The 23,903-nt window shown below is 44.6% G+C and overlaps 1 protein-coding gene across 1 annotated transcript in view; it reads right to left on the bottom strand.

Moving 5' to 3' along the window:
* Positions 1 to 3,623: 3,623 nt before the first annotated feature.
* The window catches only part of ATP12A (ATPase H+/K+ transporting non-gastric alpha2 subunit), a 93,981-nt gene continuing 73,701 nt past the window's right edge, over positions 3,624 to 23,903 (bottom strand). The window contains 17 exon segments of the mRNA XM_054719720.1: positions 3,624 to 4,792; positions 4,875 to 4,966; positions 5,356 to 5,457; positions 5,592 to 5,725; positions 6,197 to 6,342; positions 6,511 to 6,634; positions 7,794 to 7,948; positions 8,037 to 8,205; positions 9,130 to 9,280; positions 11,371 to 11,507; positions 13,019 to 13,194; positions 15,830 to 16,022; positions 18,996 to 19,130; positions 21,427 to 21,536; positions 21,702 to 21,900; positions 23,021 to 23,289; positions 23,534 to 23,651. Of these exon segments, the coding sequence (XP_054575695.1) occupies positions 4,764 to 4,792; positions 4,875 to 4,966; positions 5,356 to 5,457; positions 5,592 to 5,725; positions 6,197 to 6,342; positions 6,511 to 6,634; positions 7,794 to 7,948; positions 8,037 to 8,205; positions 9,130 to 9,280; positions 11,371 to 11,507; positions 13,019 to 13,194; positions 15,830 to 16,022; positions 18,996 to 19,130; positions 21,427 to 21,536; positions 21,702 to 21,900; positions 23,021 to 23,289; positions 23,534 to 23,651 (2,439 nt within the window). The 3' untranslated portion in view covers positions 3,624 to 4,763.

The following is a 23,903-nucleotide window of genomic DNA, read 5'->3' as shown; positions in this document are numbered from 1 at the left end:
AACCGTAATCTCCTGGTTCGTGGGTCAATGCTCAACCACTGAGTCACACAGGCTGGGCTAACCCTATTCTTAAGCAACTTATGAACTTCCAGGTTCCTGCTGAGGTTAATGAGTGGAATTTGGGCTGTAGTGGGGGCAGCCTATATTTATAAAGATGAGTAGTGTAAAGTAATTGAGGCAGCCTTTCCATGACAATGTTTTCTGAAATCCCATGGCCAGGCTGCATCAGCATGTTATTGCAGGAGTGAGACATGGAAAGTGAGCTCTCCCATTAGTGATAACTTTTCCAACTCTGCTCTTTGGTTGAACTCAAAATCACCTTTCAGAGGTTGGCCCAGGTGAAGTATGAAGAGTCAGAGTGCTTTATTATCCAGGACTCACTTCTCAGAGCCTCAGTGACCCTCCTACAGAATGGAAGTGTAGCAATGAACCTATGTCCCCATTTCATTCTCACAGATGCCATAAAACTAAATGGAATTTTAAAAATTGTGTAAGACCATTAAAGTACTTTTGAGGTTTTCTTTTTTATGTTAATATGTAAGAATCACGATGAAAAGTCTTCTTGGAGAGTGTGTTCTCTTCAAGTAGAAGAGACTAAAATGAATAGTTTTGCAGTTCATGGGCATTTGTGAGAGACAGTATCACATAGTAGTTAAGAGCACAGACTTTGGAGTCAGACTGATTGGGTCTGAATCTGGGCTCTGTGACTGACAGCTAATTCTGTGTGCCTGGGTAATGCACATTGTGTATATAAACCACATAGTCTGTATCCACTGCAGCATCGATAAAGCAAAAGGGAGAGCCAGAAGACAGGTCTGTGGATGGCTGGGTGAGCCCAGTGGGAGTCGGTAGCACAGTTTCCCGTGTAGGCAGCTGGAGCTGGCCAATGTTTAACTGTGCCAATGAAAAGGAAAATGGGGGGCTTGCAACCTAGCTCACTATCTGGTTAAAACTGTAGTCTTACTTCCCCACTCTGTCTGACCTGGGCTGAGCTGCAGAGCCTAATCCTAGGGCCCAGCCACAGCTGACTTGGGTGGAGCTGCGGGGACTCTCAGGGGCCCACCATAGGGGTTTACAGGTCAGAGCCTCCCCACGAGTTCAGTTCAGGCTTTGGATCTGGAATTCCCTGGACTAGCAGATCTGCGAAATAAAGATTAAACTTTCCTCCCTCAGAGTGCTGGCTGATCCTTCTCCCAAGCGTTCTGCCACAACACCAAGACTAAGAGTGCTCCTGAAAGGATTGAAAGCTGGATTTCTTCTCTTTTCATTGTGAAAGGTCAATTTTCAAAGAAAAAGTAAACTCATGACTCTCCTATGTATGTAAAATGGTCAAATGTTAAAGAATGTAATTAGCTCACTCTTTAGGTGATGGAACTAGGCAGGTATTAGATGCAGTTCAAAGGAGCAAAGCACAAGGCATTTATCTGGATTCCAGAAACGTTACTGTGTAAAGGGAACAGGACTGTTTTTTTCAGAGGAAGGAGGAGCTGCTCTTACCAGGCGAGATCATTTGCTTATCTGTAGATAGGACTATTTTAACCTCAGAGTTAAAAGCATCTCTGAAGGATAAGCTCTGGATAGTGTATAGTTTTCCATGGGAGTACAAATCCTCCCCACACCACCCTATAGATTCCTCAGTTGAGCCTCTTAGCAGAGGAGAAGAAGTCCACAGTGCCGGGCAAGTCACCGACCCTCTACGTCTGTCTCTCTATCTGTAATGCAAGGCTGAGGCTACTGACGGGTGTGGTCGTGAATGTTAACCTGAGAATGAAAGGCCAAAGGGAGAGGCAACGAGTGCTTATGTGAGATCCAAAAGAATAGCTATTTGGGACGTGCTGATTCAGCCAGAAACCCAAACGGTGTTCTGATTAGGGGTGAAGGCAAGGGTTTTTATGAGAAGGGGAAGGAGAATAATTACATGAATAGGAGGAAGGAACTTCTACTGGTTTTAATATGTTAAGATAGGATTTCTACAGGTGAACATAAGCTAAATTATTCTTTAGCTATACATGATGGTGCTAGTCCTATATAATAAAAGTGTAGTATGCAAATTTTCCCCTCGACTGCGAGTTTGTCCAGGAGTTCAACCATGGGGCGGGGCTGGTGGGGGGAAGGGAGGGAGGCCCTGTCCGGCAGCCGGGCAGCCGCTAGGGACCCTACCAGTGCATGAATTTCATGCACTGGGTCTCTAGTTATAAATAATGTCTTTAACTTTCAGTCCTGTACTCAGAATGTCTACTTTCCTGTCAGCTTTGCAAACCCTTGTTTGGAAGACAGTGATGCTTTAGGCCCAGTGAAAAGGTTATTTTGTTCAGTTTAAACATTAAAAAGTTTGGGGAGTAAGACATGCGAGGCAGTTCTTCTGGAATGGCAGCTCTGACTCCATTTTGAAATGGATCCATTTGTGTTATTTTTCACACAAGCATTAACAAGATGCTTTTAGGAGGCTATCACAGTGCCAAGGACACAATAGGCATTAAATATCAGTTATTGTTATTGTTCTGTTAAGAGAATTAAATTGTGCTAGTGAAATGATGGCAGAGTGAATGAATGTGGAGAATTGACAATCTTTGTAAGTATGGAGTCAGAAGGAAGCGCATGAGTGCATTCAGATATCATGTTATATTTTAAAAGTCCTTGCCTTAGTACCTTCTCTTCCCCCTTCTTGATAATAACAGTTTGTCAGGGAAGGGGTGGCCTTTCCAAGGGCCTGATCTGAACACATCCCAGTTTGGATCTCAGCAGGTAACCTCCCTTACAAACACCTCCAGGGGAGTCTGTTTATCCAGGTAAAGGTGCACGTGCATGCGCACACGCACACACACACACACACACACACACACACACACACACAAGTCAAGCACTTCACATGCTGGCATTAGCTGCTTTGCCAAGACTGGAATGAAAGGTCATCCTAATGCCACCTGGAAGGGTTTCCAGTTCACTGGAACTACTGATAAAAGATTAATTCCAGGTTAACTGCATGATAACTATGGCTGAAAATAGAGATTAAAAACCTCGAGGATGGCAATATTATTTTAACTTAAAGATACACATTATAATCTATTTACATAAAGTTACCATGCTCACCCCTGACCTCTTTCATGCTTCTAAATGTGACCCTGAGAATATGGTACAGAATTGTGGCTCTAAGTTGCTTTTTCCCTGTCCAGAGATCTGACCTAGACCCACCAGCAGCAAAATGTCTTTGTCTAAATAAGTAATGGAGGAGGGGTGACATGGTACAGGCCAATGAACGAAAAAGGAGCTCTGTCCAGTTTGTGCTGGGAGTGCCATTGATGGAAAGGCTGTGGACACTACTCTCCCTGCCCTCTCTATGGAAAAGCTGTATTCTCTATAGAAATCCTGACTTTAAAATGTGGGCCCATCAGAGACCCAGCATACAGGGTGGAGATGCTGGTGAGGGGAGAGTTGAAAAATTCCTGTATTTTCAGACCTTCCATAGAAAAGTAAAATGAATGAAAGAAAGAAACAAAAAAAAATTGAAATACCATCTTATTTTTGGGTTTGACCTATACTCTGCATTCCAGAAAAGCTTGAATTAATTGGAACACCACAATGAGAACTGGTTTTATAAAATACCTTTTACTTAAAAATGAGCTCTTTCTGGGGCTGTCAACATGGATGTAAATAAATCTAAGTTAAGGCATGAAACATGAGAGATATAAAATGAGTGCTGGAGGGTGCTTTGCAACTGTTTTACAAGAAATAAATATTACTGTTTTAAACAACAATAGTTCTCTACTGAGACTGAATCCTGGGAAATGAAAATACCTTTGAGTCAAGAGAGCACTTGGAACAGGATATGCAAAACGAACTTGAAGTTCCATTTTGGAGTAGTTGGTGGTAGGGGTGGAGGGCAGCATGGGATGGAGGGAGGGGTCACACTGGTAGGAGGGAGAACACCAAGGATGGTTGAGGTGATGCAGCTAGGTGGCTGAGGATCTTTAAGAAGGACATCTCAGAGTCACAACTAAGGTTGTCCATGTTTTTGTGATGTAAACCTACCATCACTTCCATATCTTGCAAACCTTCAGCTGCACTGGCCCCTTTTGAGCAGGGTAGGTATGAAAATATAAGTTCTCTGGGAATTCACAGAAATCTTTGGGAGGTCATTGAAGTTTTAACACGTTATGGAATGGAGGTCCAAGCAATCCTATGAGAACTTAGGGAGCAGAGACCCCAGCAGATTTCTGGATTACCTGACTATTTCATGGGAGTGAGCTTTATCCTATATAAAAAAAGCCTAATATGCTAAGTGTCTGACTGTTCAACCATTTGACCAGTCGCAATGATGAGCACTGACCACCAGGGGGCAGATGCTCCAACCGGTAGGTTAGCTTGCTGTTGGGGTCCGGCCAATCGGGACTAGGCGAGATGGGCTGGACATGCTCTGGAGCCAACCTCGTGAGGTCCCTCCCCAGCCTCTAAAATATTTCTTCTAATTAATTTCCTTTCAATGTACATGAATTCATGCACAGGGCCTCTGTATACATATAAATACATCAGTTTTCCATATGCATTACCTTGAAATTCACATCCTTTTATGTAAGGAGGTGTATATCTAATGAAAATCATATATAAGTAGTCAAATCTCTGCTTTACAGTATAAACATCTGGTAGTGTCTTTCCTACAGTTTTCTGTCTTCTCCTGAATGTATTCGGATGATGTCCCAGATGTGGCCAGGAGATGGAGAGGAATGTCCTGGTGTTCTGGTGGGAGGCTTGGGAAGTAGGTGGTCTTAATAATACATGTTCTTATCCCACCAGCCTGCAGAGGTAGAAAGTGAGTTAGAAATGGATAATCTGTGGAAGTGGATAGGCAGAGTCTCAAAGATCATCCTACAACTTACTTCCAGGGTAGAGTCTGATAAAAAGTTTCCGCACCTCATCGTACACCCAGATGAGAATGGCGTGGGGCACAGCCACAAACCAGTACTGAGGCCTGGAAGCAGAAGGGGGAGGTGAACCTGAATGCACTGAAGGGAGGACCCAACCCCTGGCCCCTTGGAAAGAACAGATCCACTGGGTCACACAACATGAAACTAGAAAGTTTCTTATTTAACCTGCATTGTGACCACTAGAAGTAGCATCTGCCTTTGAGGTGACCTGTTGGATGAGGGTAGAGATGGGATGGTGAGGTGTGGGAAACCCATTTCCTCTTCGGGAAAACTAGCAGGTCAAAGCCTCTGACTAATATGGAACTGCTCCGTTTTGTCTCTATTGAGAGACTGAGGGGAACCTCCCCCCTCTCCCCAAGTCCTAATGTTTATTTAGGCTGTGACAGCTCAGAGCAGGACTGGCCTTTTCCTCCCCACTGTTGAAGGAACTCACCGGAGCATGGTGAAATTCAGGGCTGTGATGCTTCCCAGGCCATAGGAGAGGATTAGAGCGATGATGATCTGGGAGGCAATCCCCACCCAGATGACTTTATTTCTACAAGAAACATTAAAGCATGAAGATTCTGAATGCTTTTGGCCCAGGACCACATACCCAGCACCAGCAGAGTCAATGCCTCTCATGGTATGCTGCCTCATCATCTAGGAGTTGAGGTGGGATACAGGTAGTACCTGAAGAGACCCTGCTGGAAGATGGAATTCCTCCGGGTTTTCCTGATGATCAGATCTGCTATTTGCTGGACCATGATGCCAACAAAGAAAGCCGTGTAGCCTGTCCATTCTAGGTATTTCCTCTGGTAACGCGTCTGTCAGTGGACAGAGAGAGAGAGAGGAGACCATGATACCTCACAGGGAAAGCTTCAGAGAGACTTCCATGTAGTTCTGTGAAGCTCTACTCTCCCGACTTCCCGGAGATTGAGAGCAGATCACCTCCTTGTGTTTGGAAAGGAACATAGTTGTTTTTTTGTTTATTTTCAACCAGGCAAGCAGGAAAAGATGCTAACTTAATTGATTTGGCCCAACTGTGGACATTGTTGGGACTGGCCACTCTTCCCTAAAAAGTGACCTCTAGGCATCCAATTCAGGAGAAGAGGTGAGTCCCAGCAAAGGCCACAGCAATGTCACCCAGGAGCCCAGAAGCCCTGTTAACTTAGAAAACGTTCACCTTCTTTGTGTCACTACAGCCATCCAGGGAAGCCTAAGTTCTGTGTCAGCTGAGCAGGGCAGTGATAGGAGGGGGGGAGCAGGAGGACCGAGAAGGCAGAGCCCCTCCTTACCCATTCTTGTCCATAGCTATCTTCCAAGTTGTTCACAGAGTCCTTCTCCCATTCCACCCGTAGGTTAATGAGGGTGCTGGGTCTAAAGCCCTCCTGTGCATACACGGTGAAATACACAAGAAAAGCTCCCAGGGACTGCATGAGACCTGAGGGAATGAGAGTAAGGCGTAGATTCCACGATGCCTTCAGAAATGCCCTGTCCTTATTCTCCTCGTGGTTCCTCCTCCCACCCCAACCACACCCCACAAGGAAAAGCACAGCTTCTGACTGTGACTGGGTAGTCCCCTGGGTGACAGGACATGCCCTCATCATACCTATGTGCAGATAAGAGTATAAGGCAAGCGGCTTGTTCACCAGTCGATCCTTCTTCTTGTGGCGAGGCTTCCTATTCATAATGTCACTTTCAGCTTTCTCATAAGCTAAGGCGATGGACGGAACCTGGAGGGGAGAGTCTTGAGGCCCACCCCTTGAACACTATGCTCTACCCACAGGATTTCAGTAGGAGGCTGGGGAGGGTGGCGGGGAGGATGGTTTAAGGTGACAATGGGCTATGGAACTGGTCTATTCAGGGTGAAGGCAAGGGGTGGGGTGAGTGCATTGTCTGCAGTCGGCTTTAAAAATCAATCTGCTTTCCATCATCACCATGTGCTGGCAGTTCTATACACTGTGAGTTATAAGTATTTTAACTTAAACCTGGGGCAGGTTTCTCCTACTGTCCCCTCCCCTGGATTCTCTCCCAGGTCTTCCATCCTAGAGGGCCTGTTAAAAGACAGATAATGGCTCCACTGCTCCTCCCCACTTCCCACAGACTTTCTGATCCACAAGGTCCTGGCTAGGGCCAGAGACTGCATTTCTAATAAGTTCCCTGGGCCACACTGGAAGAACCACTGCAGTGGAGAAAAATGAGCAAATCTAAAGGACCTGGAAATGATCTGACTGTAGCCTTGGCTGTCCATTTCCCCTCTGAGGTAGAGCTATCTTGTCTCCCTGCATGTGGAGGTTGTGTAGAGCAAGAGAGGGCAAGGAGGCAATTTGCAGGACTGCTGTCCTCACTTGGAATTCAGACCGCTCCCCGTTGCCTTTCCTCCTTTGCCTCTGTAAGCCAGAGACACATGCACAATGTCACCAAGATTCCTTACACAGATGCGAGCTTGTAGAGGGGAGGGTTTAGGTGACAGCATTGTAGGTCAATGTGAAGCTTTATAACTGTGGCTTCTTATTGTGTTGAGGTGAGGAGCCTCCGGATCACAGATCCCTTTATTTAACAAGGAGCTGCTCTGGGTTATCACTTTAGCCACTGGGTCCCCAGCAACACAGGAACTATCTTGGTGACAGCTGCATCTTCTCTGACCCTGACCAATAGCATATGTTTTGGAGGGTGAAGAACTCATGTTTGAAAAGCTGTTATATGAAGTGAAGTGTTGTTAATTTCCAAACGTTTGACAGATTGGCATCACGGAAGAGCTCATTAGAAATGCAGAACTTCAGGCTCCTTCATGGCAAAGTTTAGTTTATCTCCTTGCCCTTGAGGCAATGACTCTGAAGTTTACATGACCTGGGTTAGTTATCAGACCCTATTCCCTGTAGTGCTACTTACAATGTCTGTGCCCAAGTCGATGAACAAGATGGTGATGGTGCCTAAGGGCAGGGGCACCCCAACAATGATATAGATCAGAAAGGGGCACAGTTCGGCGATGTTCTTGGTCAGGGTGTATGCGATAGTCTTCTTGAGGTTGTCAAAGATCAGGCGACCTAGGCAAAGATGTTTCTCCTCATAGGACTGGCTCTTCTCCCAGTGACCCCAGTTTTCAGGAAGACCACTTGGAGGAAGACTACGCACCTTCCTCCACCCCGGTGACTATGGATGCGAAGTTGTCATCCAGCAAGACCATGTCGGCTGCATTTTTGGCGGCATCTGAACCTGCTATCCCCATGGCAATCCCAATATCTGCCTTCTTTAGAGCTGGAGAGTCATTCACTCCATCACCGGTCACAGCAACAACTGCATCCTATGCACAGGGACACAATGAGAAAATGGGAATGAACAGCACTATGGGGTCCCAGGTCTGGCAAGAATACTGTTTCCCTTTTGTCTTGAGGATGGAGGACAACTGGAATGGAGACAAAGGGCCTGGTTTGGGATTTGGGGGAGAGATAAAGATGGGAAATCCCAGATGACAGATAATGAGCTCCAAACAGGATTTATTTAAATAATTAAAATCCATGTGTGTGGCAGGCAAGAGGGATACAACTGGTGCTCCATAGCCACAGGTTTCCCATCTGAAGATTCAACTGAGGATCAAAAATATTCAGAAAAAATAAACCCCAGAAAGTTCCAAAAAGTGAAACTTGACTTTGCCACATGCTGAACACTATGCTGATGCCACAAAAATGAAGTGATGTGGAGCACACCCTGCTATAGCTTCTGTTCACATGTAGGTAATGTGAAAAGGTCAGTTATAGGTAAATATAGGTTACATGCAAATAACACTCCATTTTATATAAGCAACTTGAACATTCATGGATTTTGGTTTTGTGTGGGGGGTGGGAGTGGGGGCAGGATGAGGGGGATGTCCTGGAACTAATCCTCTGAGGATACTGAGGGATAACTGTATATTTTACATTTTATGTCTTTACATTTTTGTTCTCTGTCTTAAATTTTAAATCTTTCTGTACCCACACTGACCATAGTACCAGATGTTTCACTGTCAGAAAGCCCTTTGGAGAGTGTGCAGCTGCGTGTGCGAGGGAATCTAAGGAGGGCAGAGGGTCAGCCTGAGATGTGGCAATGTGAGATAATGAGGACAGGCAAGGAACTATCTCTAGAGGTTGAAAAGGCACCAAGCCTTGACCTGGGATCTGACTCTTAGCCATGCAGTTCCCTGCAGATGGTGAGGGACTGGGAGGTCCTCTGAGCACTGCTGCCCACCCACCTGCCTCTGGCAGCCCTCCACAATAATCAGCTTCTGCTGGGGGGATGTTCGGGCAAAAACAATCTCTGGGTAGCTGGTTAAGACCTCATCCAGCTGGTCCTTGCTCATGTCCTTCAGCTCCATGCCAGTCACCACCACAGCTTTCGCATCCCTAGAAAGGTCAGAAGGAACTGGGTGAGGCCAAAGGTCAGATCTTTGGCTGAAACACCCTTCTGGGCAGGATGTGGACTGAAGCCTCTTTGATTTCACTTGGGAATCCAATGTCCTTGATATCCAATACTTGAGTGGGATGACGGGCGTTTTGAATACTGGGGACACTTTGGTTTCCATTTCAAGATGGTAAACTGAGGCTAAAAAAGGACTCCATTTTTCCCCAATAGGAATAACCAAGTAGCCTTTTCCTGATAGGAATGGGTGAGAAGTGGAACTTCCTGGGCAGTGTTTTACTTAACAAGGAAATGAAGGATTAAAAAACACTGCCTGTTTATATGTTTTGGGTCCTAGAATTCGGCTTATGCCAAAACATGGGTAACAATTCCTGTTGTTTATTTCAGATTTATAGAGTATCTACTGTGCAATGAGCTAGGTAGGAAAAAATATATTGAGGTCTTCTTTGAGAAAAATTGTTGTCTGCTACTCTAAAAGGAAGGTTCTAGAAACTCTGATTTTTCAGATCTGATTGTGTTGTCCCCTGTTAAAATTCTTTAGAGGCTTTCTTTCCATTAAGCTTAGAGCAGACCCCAGGTGAAGCTGGCACGGCCAGGTGCAGCCCGTGCTGTTGAGTCTCATCTCATGTCCCCTATGTTTCAGTTCTAAGCCCACAGGCCCTCCACAGCCCAAAGGCTTGCACAGTTCTTGCTGCCTCATCTTTCCTTCACTAACACTCCACTTTTCAGTCTTCAAATCTCAGCTTAAACATTCTGTACAAAACACTTCATGCCTTTTTCTTTATATTTTTAAAGCTTTGAGCTTTTTCCTGTAGGTCTGTTTTTTCCTGCTGGTGCTAAAAACTGGAATTCTAGCACTTGACTAAAATCACAAATCTTCCTAAATTCTGGTAAGAAAATACAAAAGTAAGATAAGAAGGAAAGGGTGGTTCCTCCCTCCTCCAGCCGGGAAAGTCATTAAAGGAGCATGAAGCTAGAACTGATAAAGTGGATAATTAAAAACATTCACAAAAGTATCCACCCCACTTTTTTGTTCAATGTGGTGACTTGTGTGAAAATGTATAATCATATTATTTAAAAAAATAAAACAAATAAATAAAAGCTCTAAACCTGTTTTCATGGATGAATGTTATTTCCACAAAGGAGAAGACACTTAGCCTTCACATACTGTTGTAGTGCCCAGAGGTTGTAATTCTGTTTGGTTGTTTTAATTAGTAATTTGTTGGCCTGGTGATAATTATTATCTGACAGCTGTGTATTCCTAAAAGGCATGAATACGTGGGTAAACCAGAATTGGTTCACTGGTCTTTCCCTGTTTCCCCCCACATGCATGCAAGTATAATAAAGCCAATGACATTTATTTTCACAGTGTGACCTGTAATCTAATTATTTAAATTATCAGCTACCTCTTCCCACACTGCCAGCTCCTCGGTGCAGTGTGTCTCCTTCACTGTACTCATCATAACCATCAGTTCTGAGTTTTCTGTCCCTCCGATTAGATAGAAAGAAAGAACGCTCCCTCAGGGTGGGAGTAGTGGCCAGTCTATTTGTTTCTATAGTTCCAGTTTCTTGCAAGGTGCCTGGTACATAATTGACACTCAGCAATTGATAGTGGAAAGAATTAACACAAAGAAAAACTGAGTGTTTCTTTAGGAAGCTATCATGATATTTACTTGCAAAAAAAAAAAAGAAAAAGAAATGCACAAAAGTCAGAAGGTTCTTAATATTCCAGATTATACAACTGGATCACTGGCAAATAATTTCATATCAACCCTTTGTTTCAGATTTTCTCACTCTAAATTAGGCATGTAATGTTTTAGATCTACTTTATTGGATTTTGAAATTTCACACAAGGGTAATTTTTGTGGTATTAATACAGTGCCTGGCACATAGTAAGTACTCAAAAAAATTCAGAGTGAATGAATGAATATATAAGTTAGAGAGGAAACCAGCCTAGCATCACCCTGAGAGAGTGTTTGGCAAGAAGGGGATTTGCTCCAAATAACAGCTCTTTAGAGCCAACAGTGTCCCACTGAACTTGAGTTTCTGCAACACTGGTTTTATGCTTACTTACTGTTTGTTAACTTGCTCCACAGCAATGTTGAGGCGTTTTGCAATGTCTTCCACAGTCTCACTGTTGGCTGAAATGATACCTACACTCTTGGCAATAGCTTTGGCTGTAATTGGATGATCTCCTGTAACCATAATCACCTAGAACACAAACATGGAAATGGCATGGGAATAATGAGGAACTACCTGGCCAGAGTAGGGGCAGTTCCGTATCACCTGCTCTACCGTGACTCAGTAGAACATGGTTAGCGTTGACTGTGTTCTGCTCTTACGGATAGTTCTTGATCTTAGATCAAAGACACAACTGTCTGTGAAAGACACACTGATCCCACTGGATCTATCGTTGCTTCTAAGCTTCTTGCATTTCCTCCTCTGATTAGAGGAAGCCCTTTTCCTTTGATGTTGCTGTATTTGTGAAAGGGCTGGTAGCTGTCTACCTGGGACAGCCTCATGTGGTTTCAACAATCTTGATATTAACATGGTAATGAGCCGAAACCGGTTTGGCTCAGTGGATACAGCGTCGGCCTGCGGACTCAAGGGTCCCAGGTTCGATTCCAGTCAAGGGCATGTACCTTGGTTACGGGCACATCCCCAGTAGGGGGTGTACAAGAGGCAGCTGATTGATGTTTCTAACTCTCTATCCCTCTCTCTTCCTCTCTGTAAAAAATCAATAAAATATATATTTTTTAAAAACACACATGGTAATGGAATGAAGATTTTGGTTTCGATATCATGAAGGCAACTGGATTGCTGAGGCTAAACCTCAAGAGGTTATAATAAAACCTTTTATTGTCTATTATCTAGGGCAAACTATGGCTACTTTATGGCACAGGGAGTTAGCTTCTCACTGCAGTTATGATTGTGCTTTATTTTACACAGACATAATCATTTTGCTTTTATTTGCAGTTACTGAAAGCTTAGGGTAGTGAAAGTAGAGATTTTAAAAAAGGAATTAAAGCCCTGGCCAGTGTGGCTCAGCTGGTTGTCATCCCGTGCACCAAAAGGTCCTGAGTTTGATTTCGGATCAGGTCACATACCCAGGTTGCTGGTTCGATTTCTGGTTGGGATGCTTGTAGGTAGCAACCAATAGGTCTCTCTCTCTCTCTCTCTCTCTCTCTCTCTCTCTCTCTCTCTCTTTTCTCCTCCTTCTCCTCCTCCTCCTCCTCCTCCTCCTCCTCCTCCTCCTCCTCCTCCTTCTTCTTCTTCTTCTTCTTCTTCTTCTTCTTCTTCTTCTTCTCCCTCTCCCTTTCCTTTCCGCTTTCTCCAAAAAAAGGCGGGGTGGGTGGGTGGGTATTATGGTATTTACTTGAAGAGACCTAAATACTGACTATCTCTTCTGACAAATGTCCTTAGAAATGGATGCAACATACATGGAGGACTTCTTCTTTTGTTTGATTTTGTTTTGTTAATTCTCACCCAAGATATTTTTCCATTGATTTTTAGTAATAGTGGAAGGGAGAGAAAAAGAGAGACAGAGAGGAGAGAGAGAAATATCAGTGCAAAAGAGACATCAATTAGTTGCCTCCTGCACATGCCCCACTGGGGGCTCGGGTGAAACCTGCAACCCATGTACCCTTGATCGGGAATTGAACCCAAGACCCTCACCAGCCAGGGCCATGGAGGACTTCTTAAGTCAGGAAGATAACTCCCACCTTGATCCCTGCACTCCGACATTTGGTGATTGCATCTGGGACAGTCGACCGAGGGGGATCAATCATTGACAAGAGCCCCACAAAACAGAGATTGGACATGGGAAAGTTCATGGCATCGACATCAAATGAATAGGTTTCTGGAAACTCGTCTGCTGGCAGGTAGAGATGACAGAAACCTGGAATGGGTGTGGATTTGGAAGTCAGTGTCTCAGGACATTTTCATATACTCTCAGTCCTTTATTCTTTTATCAATAGAGTCTATCAGAATTCATTCTTTCAATTTCATAATGCATGTTGTTTTAAGCAAAGAAATAGCTCATCCAAAAAATTCATGTTGGGTCCCGGGTCCGGGTGAGGCCGCGCGCACCTAGCTCTGGGTGAGGCCACGCGCCCCTGGGTCTGGGAGAGGCCACGCACCCCCGGGTCCGGGTGAGGCCATGTGTTCCTGGATCCAGGTGAGGTCTCGCACACCTAGGTCCGGGTGAGGCCATGGGTCTGGGAGAGGCCACGCGCCCCTGGGTCTGGGTGAGGCCATGCCCCTGAGTCCGGGTGAAGCCGTGCCCCTGGGTCCGGCCGAGACCAAACCAGAGGGAGTCGGACCTCCGTTACCACCATTTGTCCACCATCCAGAGTGAGGGGTCAGTGCTGACATGTACACATAAGGAACATGAAATTGGGTCTCAAAAGAACTGTTGGTCCAGAAAGAAACTCACTAAGACTGATTCATTTGCCTGTCAGCATAACTATTATTGCTCGTCTCACATTCAGTTCTTATAAGTATATCTCTAGTGACACATGATCTCGCTCATCTAGGGGAAATGATGAACAACATAGACTGATGAACAAGAACAGAACCAGAAACAAGGAGGCATCGATCGGACTATCGGGCCTCAGAGGGAGGATAGGGGAGGGTGGGGGGAGGGGGGAGAGATCAACCAAAGGACTTGTGTGCATGCATATGAGCCTATCCAACGGTTAAGTTCAACAGGGGGTTGGGGCATCCGTGGGGAGGGGTGTGGGATGGGAATGGGGTGATGAGGACAAATATGTGACACCTTAATCAATAAAGAAATTTTAAAAAAAATTCATGTGCCATTAGGTTCTCTTATGTTCTAGGGTTATGAAAATCAAGAGTGGACAGCCTTTACTTCTGAAGATATCCCAGTTGAGTGTGGGGACAGAGACATAAAGAAATAAGCATAATGGAGCACAATGAGTGTTATTGAAGAGAGCTACACTCCAGCCACCTGGGGAGTCAGGAAAGACTTCACCAAGAAGGTCGTATGTGAGCTGACTCTTGAGAGAGTCATTAGGGAGGACTGGAGGATGGGAAGACCAATTAGGAAGACAAAACAGCACGTGCTACTGCACAAATGGGGAGAAGGGTCTGGGGCATCAGGGGAATGGTACAGAGCTCAGTCTTTAATCAAGATAATTATGAGAGAAAGGCCAATAGTAGTGGAGCAGATGGTATCTGGCTCTCACAGTTTGAGGTGAAGGGATCCCTGTGTCTGGTGGGACTTCAAGGTCATGTGACTTTCTCATCAGCTTTCACATCAAATTTATTCTCATCATGGCCCACCACATGGCCCACACGTTTCAGTAAAGCACGGACTCTAAGAGGTCAAATGTGAGGTTCTTAGAATGACCCTAATTAGATAAGTATCAGTCTTGCCATGAAAAGGATACTTGGTAATGTGGGCTATTTGATAATACGTTAAGCATATCATCTCATTTATACATTTTACTTGTTTTACAAACTCAAATATCCTTAGATTTCTGCTCTATTGGCAACAACTTTCATTATGTCTATTAAGCCTTATCATCGACCATGAACTTGTTACCTTGAATTTATCATTCTGTAGTTCAGAGGTGCCACTCTGTCAACCCATGATTCTCATAACAGGACATACTTTGTGATATCACTGAAGTGACCACAATTGGGTTCCTGCCACAGTGTATTTCTATAGTTCCTTCTACCTCTAATATCCCCTATCTCTGTTACTGGTAGTATTTGCCCATAATTGCTAAGTAAAATAATTCAACCTTTTTAAAAACTTACTTTTCTCCTCCAATAAGTTGATAAATCTTACCAATTCTTTCTCTAAAAGTGTCTCTGATAACTGACATCTCCTTCATGTTCCCATTGCCCTGGATCAAATTTCTATCCTCTGTCACCTGAATGAGAGCAGCCACCTCCTCCTGAGACCCAGGCCTGTCTGCTCCCTGATGCTGCCAAGCATGATCCTTTAGAAAACACTGACTCTGACCAGTTTATTTGCTGCAAAGCCTCCAGCGGCTCTGCCCTGACTGCGGAATGAAACCCAGTTCCTCACCCACTTAAGGCACTCCAAACCTTGACCTCCAGTCTATCTTTCCAGCCCTACCTTCCATGATGACGTGATCTCCTCAATCCTGCAACACTCCACATTGACTAGCTTCCTGACAATGCTCCCCCCTCGCCCCACCACCACCATTCTTTCTACCTCTGGGCTTTGGCCTATGTTGTTCCCTTCACCGTTAAACCTATCCCTCACTTCCCTTCAAATATTGTCATTCAAGGCCACATTACAGTTTAAATGTAATCCTTCCATAGAACCTTCCTTGATTTTCCTGTCCTGGCAGCAACCCCACCCTCCTTGCTGCCATCATGTGATATTCTCTTAATTTGTATACCATTCTTCTTGTGAGTCCTGTGGAGGCTACAGCTACTCTGCTGGATGGCCAGCCTGTCTCATCTTGTGCCCTAACACAGCACAGAGCCTTGCACTGAACAGGTGACACATAAGGGTTCTGCCACGAAGAGCTTACCCAGAACACGCTCCCCTAGACCTCCCAGTTCCATGTATGCAGTGTAGAAGGCCTCAGCTGTGCTCTTGTCCAGAGGCTGCTCCCGGCCATTGACCATGATGGTGCTGCACTTCTCTAAGATCTTCTCAGGGGCCCCTTTCATCACCATGAGGAAGCGCTTGTCAGTGGGGTCATCTGTCTTATGTATGGAGAGCTGGGAGGGAAGAAAGTGGACATAAGTATAGCATGCTAGTAAATCACGACACTGTCTCTATTACTGAGGGCCTGAATTGTACCGACCTTTTAATTAGCAACATGACAAGATGAAAGCAACTTTTTCTCTCATTGGGCTACTTATTCTTGAAATGTAAAGGAGGAATTTTACAGGTGGGTTCTCTCCTTTTCATTTTCTGGCTAAGAGATATGCAAGACATCTGGACTCAGCCATCTAGTCCCAGCCCAGCTTTAGGGGGGCCAGATGTGCTGTCCGCTTATGACATCTTCTTCTGCCTTGAACAAGATCTGCAGGGGTGCCTGTGGGGTTAGGGGTTGTAAGCCACCTCGTCTCATCTCCCATCTCTCCCTCCTCTGGGCTATTCTGAGTTCAGGCAGGCCTTCCTGTGCCTCTTCCTCTCTAAACTGATCCAGTATTTACTGCCTGGATCTGAGACAAAATGGGAGGGGGTGTGGAAGTGGGCAGGCTCACGTCCGGGCTTTCAGGAGAAAAGTTAACTAACAGGTATCTGGTGATTAGCCTACCAATACCAACACCCTTGATCTAGTAGTTCTTCTTCTGGACTCATCCTAATAAGGTAATTGGGAAAAGTGTGAAAAATTGTATAATAGTAAATGGCTAAATCTTACATAGTCCTTATTATATACCAGGCACTCTTAAGCCCTCAAAAGGAATTTCAAGCAGCTGGAGTATTTGAGAGAGAATGAGTAAGTTTATGAGAAAAATTCTACTATTTTGGGTCTATCAGTTGATTTTTAGACTTTCGGATATCAGAGATGAGTACAATAAAAAAAATAGAGGGCAAACGTAGTTTGCCAGCCTTTTAAATTTATGGTCATGTAATGACATTAAAAAGCAACTAATCAACCAAAACCAAAACCAAACCAAGAGCAAACCTCCCATCTACTATCACCATCATTTTCTCAAAGATAGAGCATTTCAACATTTAAAAAGTAGGAATAATAAACACTTAGGTAGCGTGTGCTGTCCTAAGTGCTCACACAGTAAAGTAATTCTCAAACTGCCTAAAGGCTGTGGGTGTTCTTATCACCATTTACAAGGCAGGAATCTCAGGTGCAGGAAGGTTAAATGACTCATGCAAGGTCACTCACTAACAGGTGGCTGAGCTGGGGTTTAATTCAGGCTGGCAGGTGCGAGGCCTCACCCTGATCACATAGGATGGAAAGGATAATTGTTTAAATGAAACACACTCATCTTTACATAAAACTTTATAAAATATTGTCTAAAAATCCAATTTGTCATAAACTACTGAAAATCTCTTCAAGGACCAGCCTCATTTTGGGGAATTGCTATTCTAAGGCCCATAAGATGTGGACTTTCTACTTTGTTTCTCTCAGTTGACAGAACCCTCACAACTTTCCAAGGTCACAACATCTAATTCTCATTGTTCATGGCTAATTTTTGCTCAGGTATAACTTCAATTGGCACCAACAACATCCAAAGAGGTATTTTGGCCTTGTCAGCAGGCACACACACAGGCCCTCTATTCTTTCTAGTCCCAACTCTGGTTAGCACATTTTCGCCTTCTACTTTTGGTACATAAGGCCTCATGGGATCTGCTTTTTCTCATTTCTCACATGCTGAAGGAAGTCTTTACTGGAGTAGATAAAGTTTTCTAAGTATAGACTAGTTTTTAAGAGCACAGACTAACAGGGTCTGTGTGAGTCCTGGCTCAGCCCTCACCAGCTGTGTGACAAAGTTATGTGCCTCACTCCCTACCTTACAGAGCTGTGGTGAAAATTGAGTGATTTAATACATATGGAAATTAGCACACATGATTACTATTATTATTTTAGGATTGTGACTCATTCTGTTTTCACCTAAGTTTTGAAAGAGAGATCTGATTTCCTGGCTCTAATATTTGACATCTCACACTTTTGTATGTTGTCTATTTGGTTAACTGCAGTTCTTCATTGGCCCATTATTCACAAAGATGTTTGCAACAGTTTTTTTCCATCCAAACAAAATGGCAGGCTAATCACCAGAAACTTTGACACAAACATGGCTATCTTATTTATACACTTTATTGTTAATGCAAGGCAAAATCATAATGCCTATGCTCAGTTCTGGAGTCTAGTGGAAAGCCCATTGGCAGCAGGATCTTGGGCTACACGCTGTCATTTGTCCAAACACAGGAAGGATGGGGGGATTTGGTTATTGGCCACCCCTAAAATGAGGGGAGACAACTAGGCAAGGACAGCCATTTTCTTCCTGAAAAATGAATGGACGGAAGATCCCTCTGGGGCAGGACTGGAAAGCCACTTGGCTGGTCATCAGAGAGACTCCTCACTGGTTTCATAAAGGCAAGGCTTCCTCATATGGCCTGAGCGAAACTGTTCTGCCTCTGACTTACATGGTAGAAAAAGCACGTGTTCAGGAGTCAAACAGATGTGTGAAAATTGGTTGTGCCACTTTGATGCTGGAGTGAGTCTGAGGACATTAACACACTCAGGGTCTGTTTCCTTACCCATAAATTGGGATTAATTAGTCCCATTTCATACGCTTACTGTGAGGATCAATGAGACAATGTATATGAAGCACCTGCACAGACTGAGGACACAGTTAGCTCTATCCCTTCCTCCACCTTTCATTTACCTTTTGGGCTCTGGCTGTTGCCCCTCACTTGTGCAAGTCACCCCACAGGGGCACGTGTGAATGAGTGAGGATGTGAGTGAATGTGCCTGTGATAGAGATAGATTGTTCTAGGAGAAGCCGGGCTGACGAGATTCTTTTTCTCTATCTGCCCCAGGTAGAGGAAGGAGACCAGCAAGAGAAAACCTGTTCTGGGTTTACGAGACACCCAGGCCATCCATCTCAGAGGACTATTTTTAAAGTCAAGTGTCATTCAAAACTCGTACTAACCTAAGAGTACTTACAGATAGAAATGTCATTCTCCTGATAACAGAAATTCAGTTGTGAGGAACAACTCACCTGAAATTTGTTGGTTGAGTTAAAAGGGATTTCTGCTACTTTGTGGTTTCTTTTTCTAATTTCCATCACGTTACCCAAAAGCACCTCTGAGAATTTCAAAAGAGCAGTTTCTGAGGCATCTCCAACCACAACTCTCTGAGAATCAAAAGAGATAAAAATAAATATTTGTATCACATAATCTGGTTCTTTGGGGATTATTTTCAATTAACCAACTAGCTAGACAGACAACATGATAACACACAATTGTGACTGAGTTAAGACCATGGTAAAAATATTAAAGTGAATAATGCCACCTACTGGCATTAGCAAAGCTCAAAGTTAGAGCTCTGAGAGCTGAAGGATTTCATGAAAAAACAAACAACACAACAACCAGTTATGAATTAGATCTTGAAAGATGGTTACAAAGAGAGGAGGAGAAAGCCCTTCAGAAGCCAGAATGCCATGAATGGAGGTGAGAAGTGGAAGACTTCTGTCCTAAGTGCTGGGAGTACAGATGAACATGGAGGGCCCTTAAATGCAGGCTGAGGTCTAGGTTCAAGAAGCAGAAAACAGAAGCAAAGTAAGTTTTTGAGCAAAGTTAGGTGATGTATTTCATCTAATGTAGTTTTTAAGGAAAATTAGTTCCATGCAAGAAAGACTGGAGGAGGGATAAACTAGAGTTAGGTAAGCCAATTAAGAGGCCGATACAGTTATTTTGATACAAGAAATTGGTGATAATAGAAATGTAAAATTATAGATATACTAGAGGCCCAGTGCACAAAATTTGTGCACTCGGGCGGGTGGGGGGGGGGGTGGTCCCTCAGCCTGGCCTGAGCCCTCTCACAGTCTGGGAGCCCTTGGGGGATGTCTGACTTAGGCCCACTTAAGCCAGGAGTCAGACATTCTTAGTGCTGCCACGAAAGCGGGAGAAGCTGCCACCACTGCTGCTACGCTCGCCAGCCGTGAGCCCAGCTTCTGGCTGAGTGGCACTCCCCCTGTGGGAGTGCACTGACCACCAGGGGGAAGCTCCTGCATTGAGTGTCTGTCCCCTGGTGGTCAGTGCGTGTCATAGGACCAGTCGTTCTGCTGTTTGATTGATTTGCATATTAGCCTTTTATTATATCGGATTTTAAAAAACATACCTTTATTGATTTCAGAGAGAAGGGGGTAGGGAGAGAGAGATAGAAACATCAATGATGAAAGAGAATCATTGCTTGGCTGTTTCCTGCACACACCCTACTGGGGATTGAGCCCACAACCCCAGGCATGTGCCCTGACTGAGAATCGAACCTCAACCTCCTGGTTCATAGGTCAACGCTCAAACACTGAGCCACTCTGGCCGGGCAAATTATAGAAATTTTGAAGCAAGAATGATAAGACTTGGTGAGGAGAAAGTAAAGATGACTTCTAAAAGTTTTGGCCCAGATGACAAGTAAAATGGTGATGTCACAGAAAAAGAGAAAAATTGGGATAAGATCTTAATTTGAAGCCAGGTTGGGTACAGGTGGAAGGTGACAAGTAGTATATGTTTGTTGAGACAGTCAAAACTTCCAAGTGCAAAACAAACACACAGCTAGCTGGAGATCCATGAGTTGGGATGAGAAATTAGAACTGGACATAAGGATTTGAAAGGCAGAGAAGAGATTGGCTGAAAAGAGAATTGATGAGCTAGCTGAGAAAGAAAAACAAACAAAAAATACAAGAAGGTAGGGGAGGGTTCGGGTAAGGGAGAGATTAACCAAAGGACTTATATGCATGCATATAAGCCTAACCAATGGACACAGGGGGGTGAGGGCATGAATGAGGGAGTAGGGGGAGACTGAGGGGATAAGGACACATCTGTAACACCTTAATCAATAAAGAAAAAATTTTTAAAAAATACAAGAAGGAGTCAATGAAAATAATGACAAAGAGAAAAGCCCGGGGGACAGATTCAGTGACTCATTGGGAGGGTGAAGAAGAGAGAAAGGGAGGAAGAGGGAAGGGAAGGGAAAGGAAAGGAAGGAAACAAAGGGAGTTAGTTTATTGCATATTCCAATGTTTTAGGACCCCTTAGAGCACCTGCAGCCAAGAAGAATGTGTTCTAAGATCAGTCCTTCATTTCCATCCAATTATATTTTAAACTTCAGTGAATGACATTTATACAATAAAAATTTTTATTATATCTACTTATCTGATCAAGAAGTTAGGAAAATAACTTAAGGACATACTCATTTTCTGGAATAAGACGAAATTTTCAAAGGACTGAGATCAATCTGAGAATTTTAGATGTCTTTGTGATGGTGCAAAGCTAGTTAGAATGAGCAAAATCTTTTGCAGGTCTTGGAAGCCAGGCTTGCTCTTACCAGTACAAGCTTTCCTGTGTTGGAGAGATTAAATCTAGCACCAAATTAGAACAGGAAAAGTGACTTCAAACTGGCTGTGGTTTAAGACAGTGATGCAGACACTTTACCTTCATGATGGGGACTCTTTCCTGTCCTGGTCTGAACTCGGCTCGGTTACACAATGTAATTATCTTTGATAATGAGGCCCATGTTCCAGAGCTTTGATCAAAGGTTTGCTCTGGAAAACAGAAAGCACAGGGGATGCTGTGGGTGCTGGGCCCCCTCTCCACAAACCATTCTACTCACAAAATTTTGAGACTGCACACCAACGCTGCCACGTTGGCTGTGCCCCTCTTCTCAAGTCCACGGCTTTAGGCCAAACTGAATGCTCCAGAAGACTTACTGAAATGGTCTTCACTGGTGTCAGCCATAAAGATCTGATTGTCAAACCACAGATGGGCCACGGTCATCCTGTTCTGGGTCAGAGTCCCCGTCTTGTCGGAGCAAATGATGGAGGTGGAACCTAGAGTCTCCACGGCCTCCAGGTTCTTCACCAGGCAGTTCTTCTTAGCCATCCGTTTTGCTGTCAGTGACAGAGTCACCTGGACAGAAGAGAGAAGAGAAAAACCCATTTGAATACAGATACAATAACATAAAAGTAGCTAAGGCTGGACTAGTTTCAGGCAGTACCTGATAAATCCTATAGGTTTTAGTTAAATATGGGATATTTCTTTTGTCCTTTTACACCTTAAAGAAATGATCCTGAGGAATTCACAGGTGACAAAACCAGGCAAGGTTGCTACGGCCTATACTGATGTGTAATTATAGAGGGAGCTTTGGTCACCTAGCTCCTGGCGGACAAAAGCGTGAATGCATAAGGTTTGTGCCAAAGAGCTTGTCCCAAAGGCTTGCTTGTTGCTTTGATGAATCAAGTGTTTGTATTTCATTTGAAGAGGTCCAGATTTTAAAGGTTCTTAGCTCTCTCTTTTAAGCCCTGAGATCTCAAAGGGTACTTTGGACTCAATTTCTTCAAATCACTACCTGCTGGAGTCAGAAGGGACATGGAGTTCAGAAACGTCTGTCCATATTTGCTGAGGACAACAGCAGGCCGATGATCTGAGGCCACCTTTACGTGTTAACTGGAACCACGAGTCCCTCTCCCCCACCCCACAGGGCCTCCATAGCAGAGACTTGAGGGGGCATTGTTTAAGGATTAATTGGATTGGTCCTACCAAGGGAGACCCAAAGCTGAATTTGGGGGAAGGTCCAGGAAAGGGCTGTATTTCTCCGCAGAAGAAAGGTGTTTGTGTGTCTGTGTGTGTCTAAGGGAAGAGAATTTAGGTAACCAAAGTGCCTAAGTTCCTCAGCTGTAGAAACTGCTAAGGAAATGGTGGAAATGTGAGAAAGACATCTGGCTGCTCAAGAACCTGTGAACGATGGTTCAAACCTTATCTAGATCTTACAGAGCAAAGTTACACATGTGATTCGCAGATAGATCTCCTAAATGAAAATACAAAGTTTTCAAGGACAGTGCATTCAAATATGAACAACCTCATAATTCCTCTGTCCCTCTAAGAAACATTCAATTCAGAACGTCTCCTGGTTGTCTCTGACCGGGAGGGAGAACTGCTCTGAGCTGGAGGAGTGGGAGCTACCCCAGCGTAACAGGGTGGCATGTATTAACGGGGTCAGGGGACAGGCCACTTAGCAGCATGGACTCACAGTGACAGTGGCCAGGAGGCCCTCAGGTACATTGGCCACGATGATGCCAATGAGGAAGATGATGGAGTCCAGGACACGGTACTTCATGGATACCGCGATGACGAAGAAAAGGACCCCGATGGAGATGGCCACTCCCGCCACAATGTGGACAAAGTGCTCGATCTCGGTGGCGATGGGTGTCTTCTCGTTCCCGACTCCTGAGGCCAGTGAGGCGATCTGCCCAATGATGGTGCGGTCACCCGTGTTGATGACCATGCCAGTCGCTGTGCCTACAGGCGAAATGGATGTTGTATTTCATGAGTCCTCAGCTGGGAGAGGACCACAGCCTCCTCGTCTGGTGGCTTATGTGGTCAATTAGCACAGGGCATTACAAAGGCCAACAGCAGTTCTCTAGGCCCTGCAATTCCATGTTTTCTCTTGGACAAGCTTTGTACAAGAGATGAAAAGAGATACAAACATAGAGCCCAAAGGGGCCCAGGGATGTGGGGGGTCCTGAGAGCTGGCAAGACTTACCTTCCAGACAGGTTGTCGAATAGAAGGCAATGTTCTTTGTCTCCAGGGGGTTGTCATGGGTGAACTCACAGGAGCGGGGCTGGGGCTCAGACTCCCCAGTGAGAGATGAGTTGTCAACCTAGAAGAAATTGCGAAGAAGTTCAAGATGAGCCCTGACCTGTGTTTCCCAGTGGTTAGAGCATCAGCCCACGCACCAGAGGTTTGTGGGTTCGATTCCAGTCGAGGGCACTTACCTGGGTTGCAGATTTGATCCCTGGCCCTGGTTGGGGCATGTGTGGGAGGCAACCAATTGATGTGTCTCTCTTACATTGATCTTTCTCTCCCTCCCTTCCTCTCTCTGAGAATCAATGGAAAAAATATCCTCAGGTGA

This window comes from Eptesicus fuscus, chromosome 7 (genome assembly GCF_027574615.1).
Source record: "Eptesicus fuscus isolate TK198812 chromosome 7, DD_ASM_mEF_20220401, whole genome shotgun sequence".
Taxonomy (NCBI): Eukaryota; Metazoa; Chordata; class Mammalia; order Chiroptera; family Vespertilionidae; genus Eptesicus; species Eptesicus fuscus.
The sequence above is the reverse complement of the archived record's forward strand: the minus strand, read 5'-3'. Positions and strand labels throughout refer to the sequence as shown.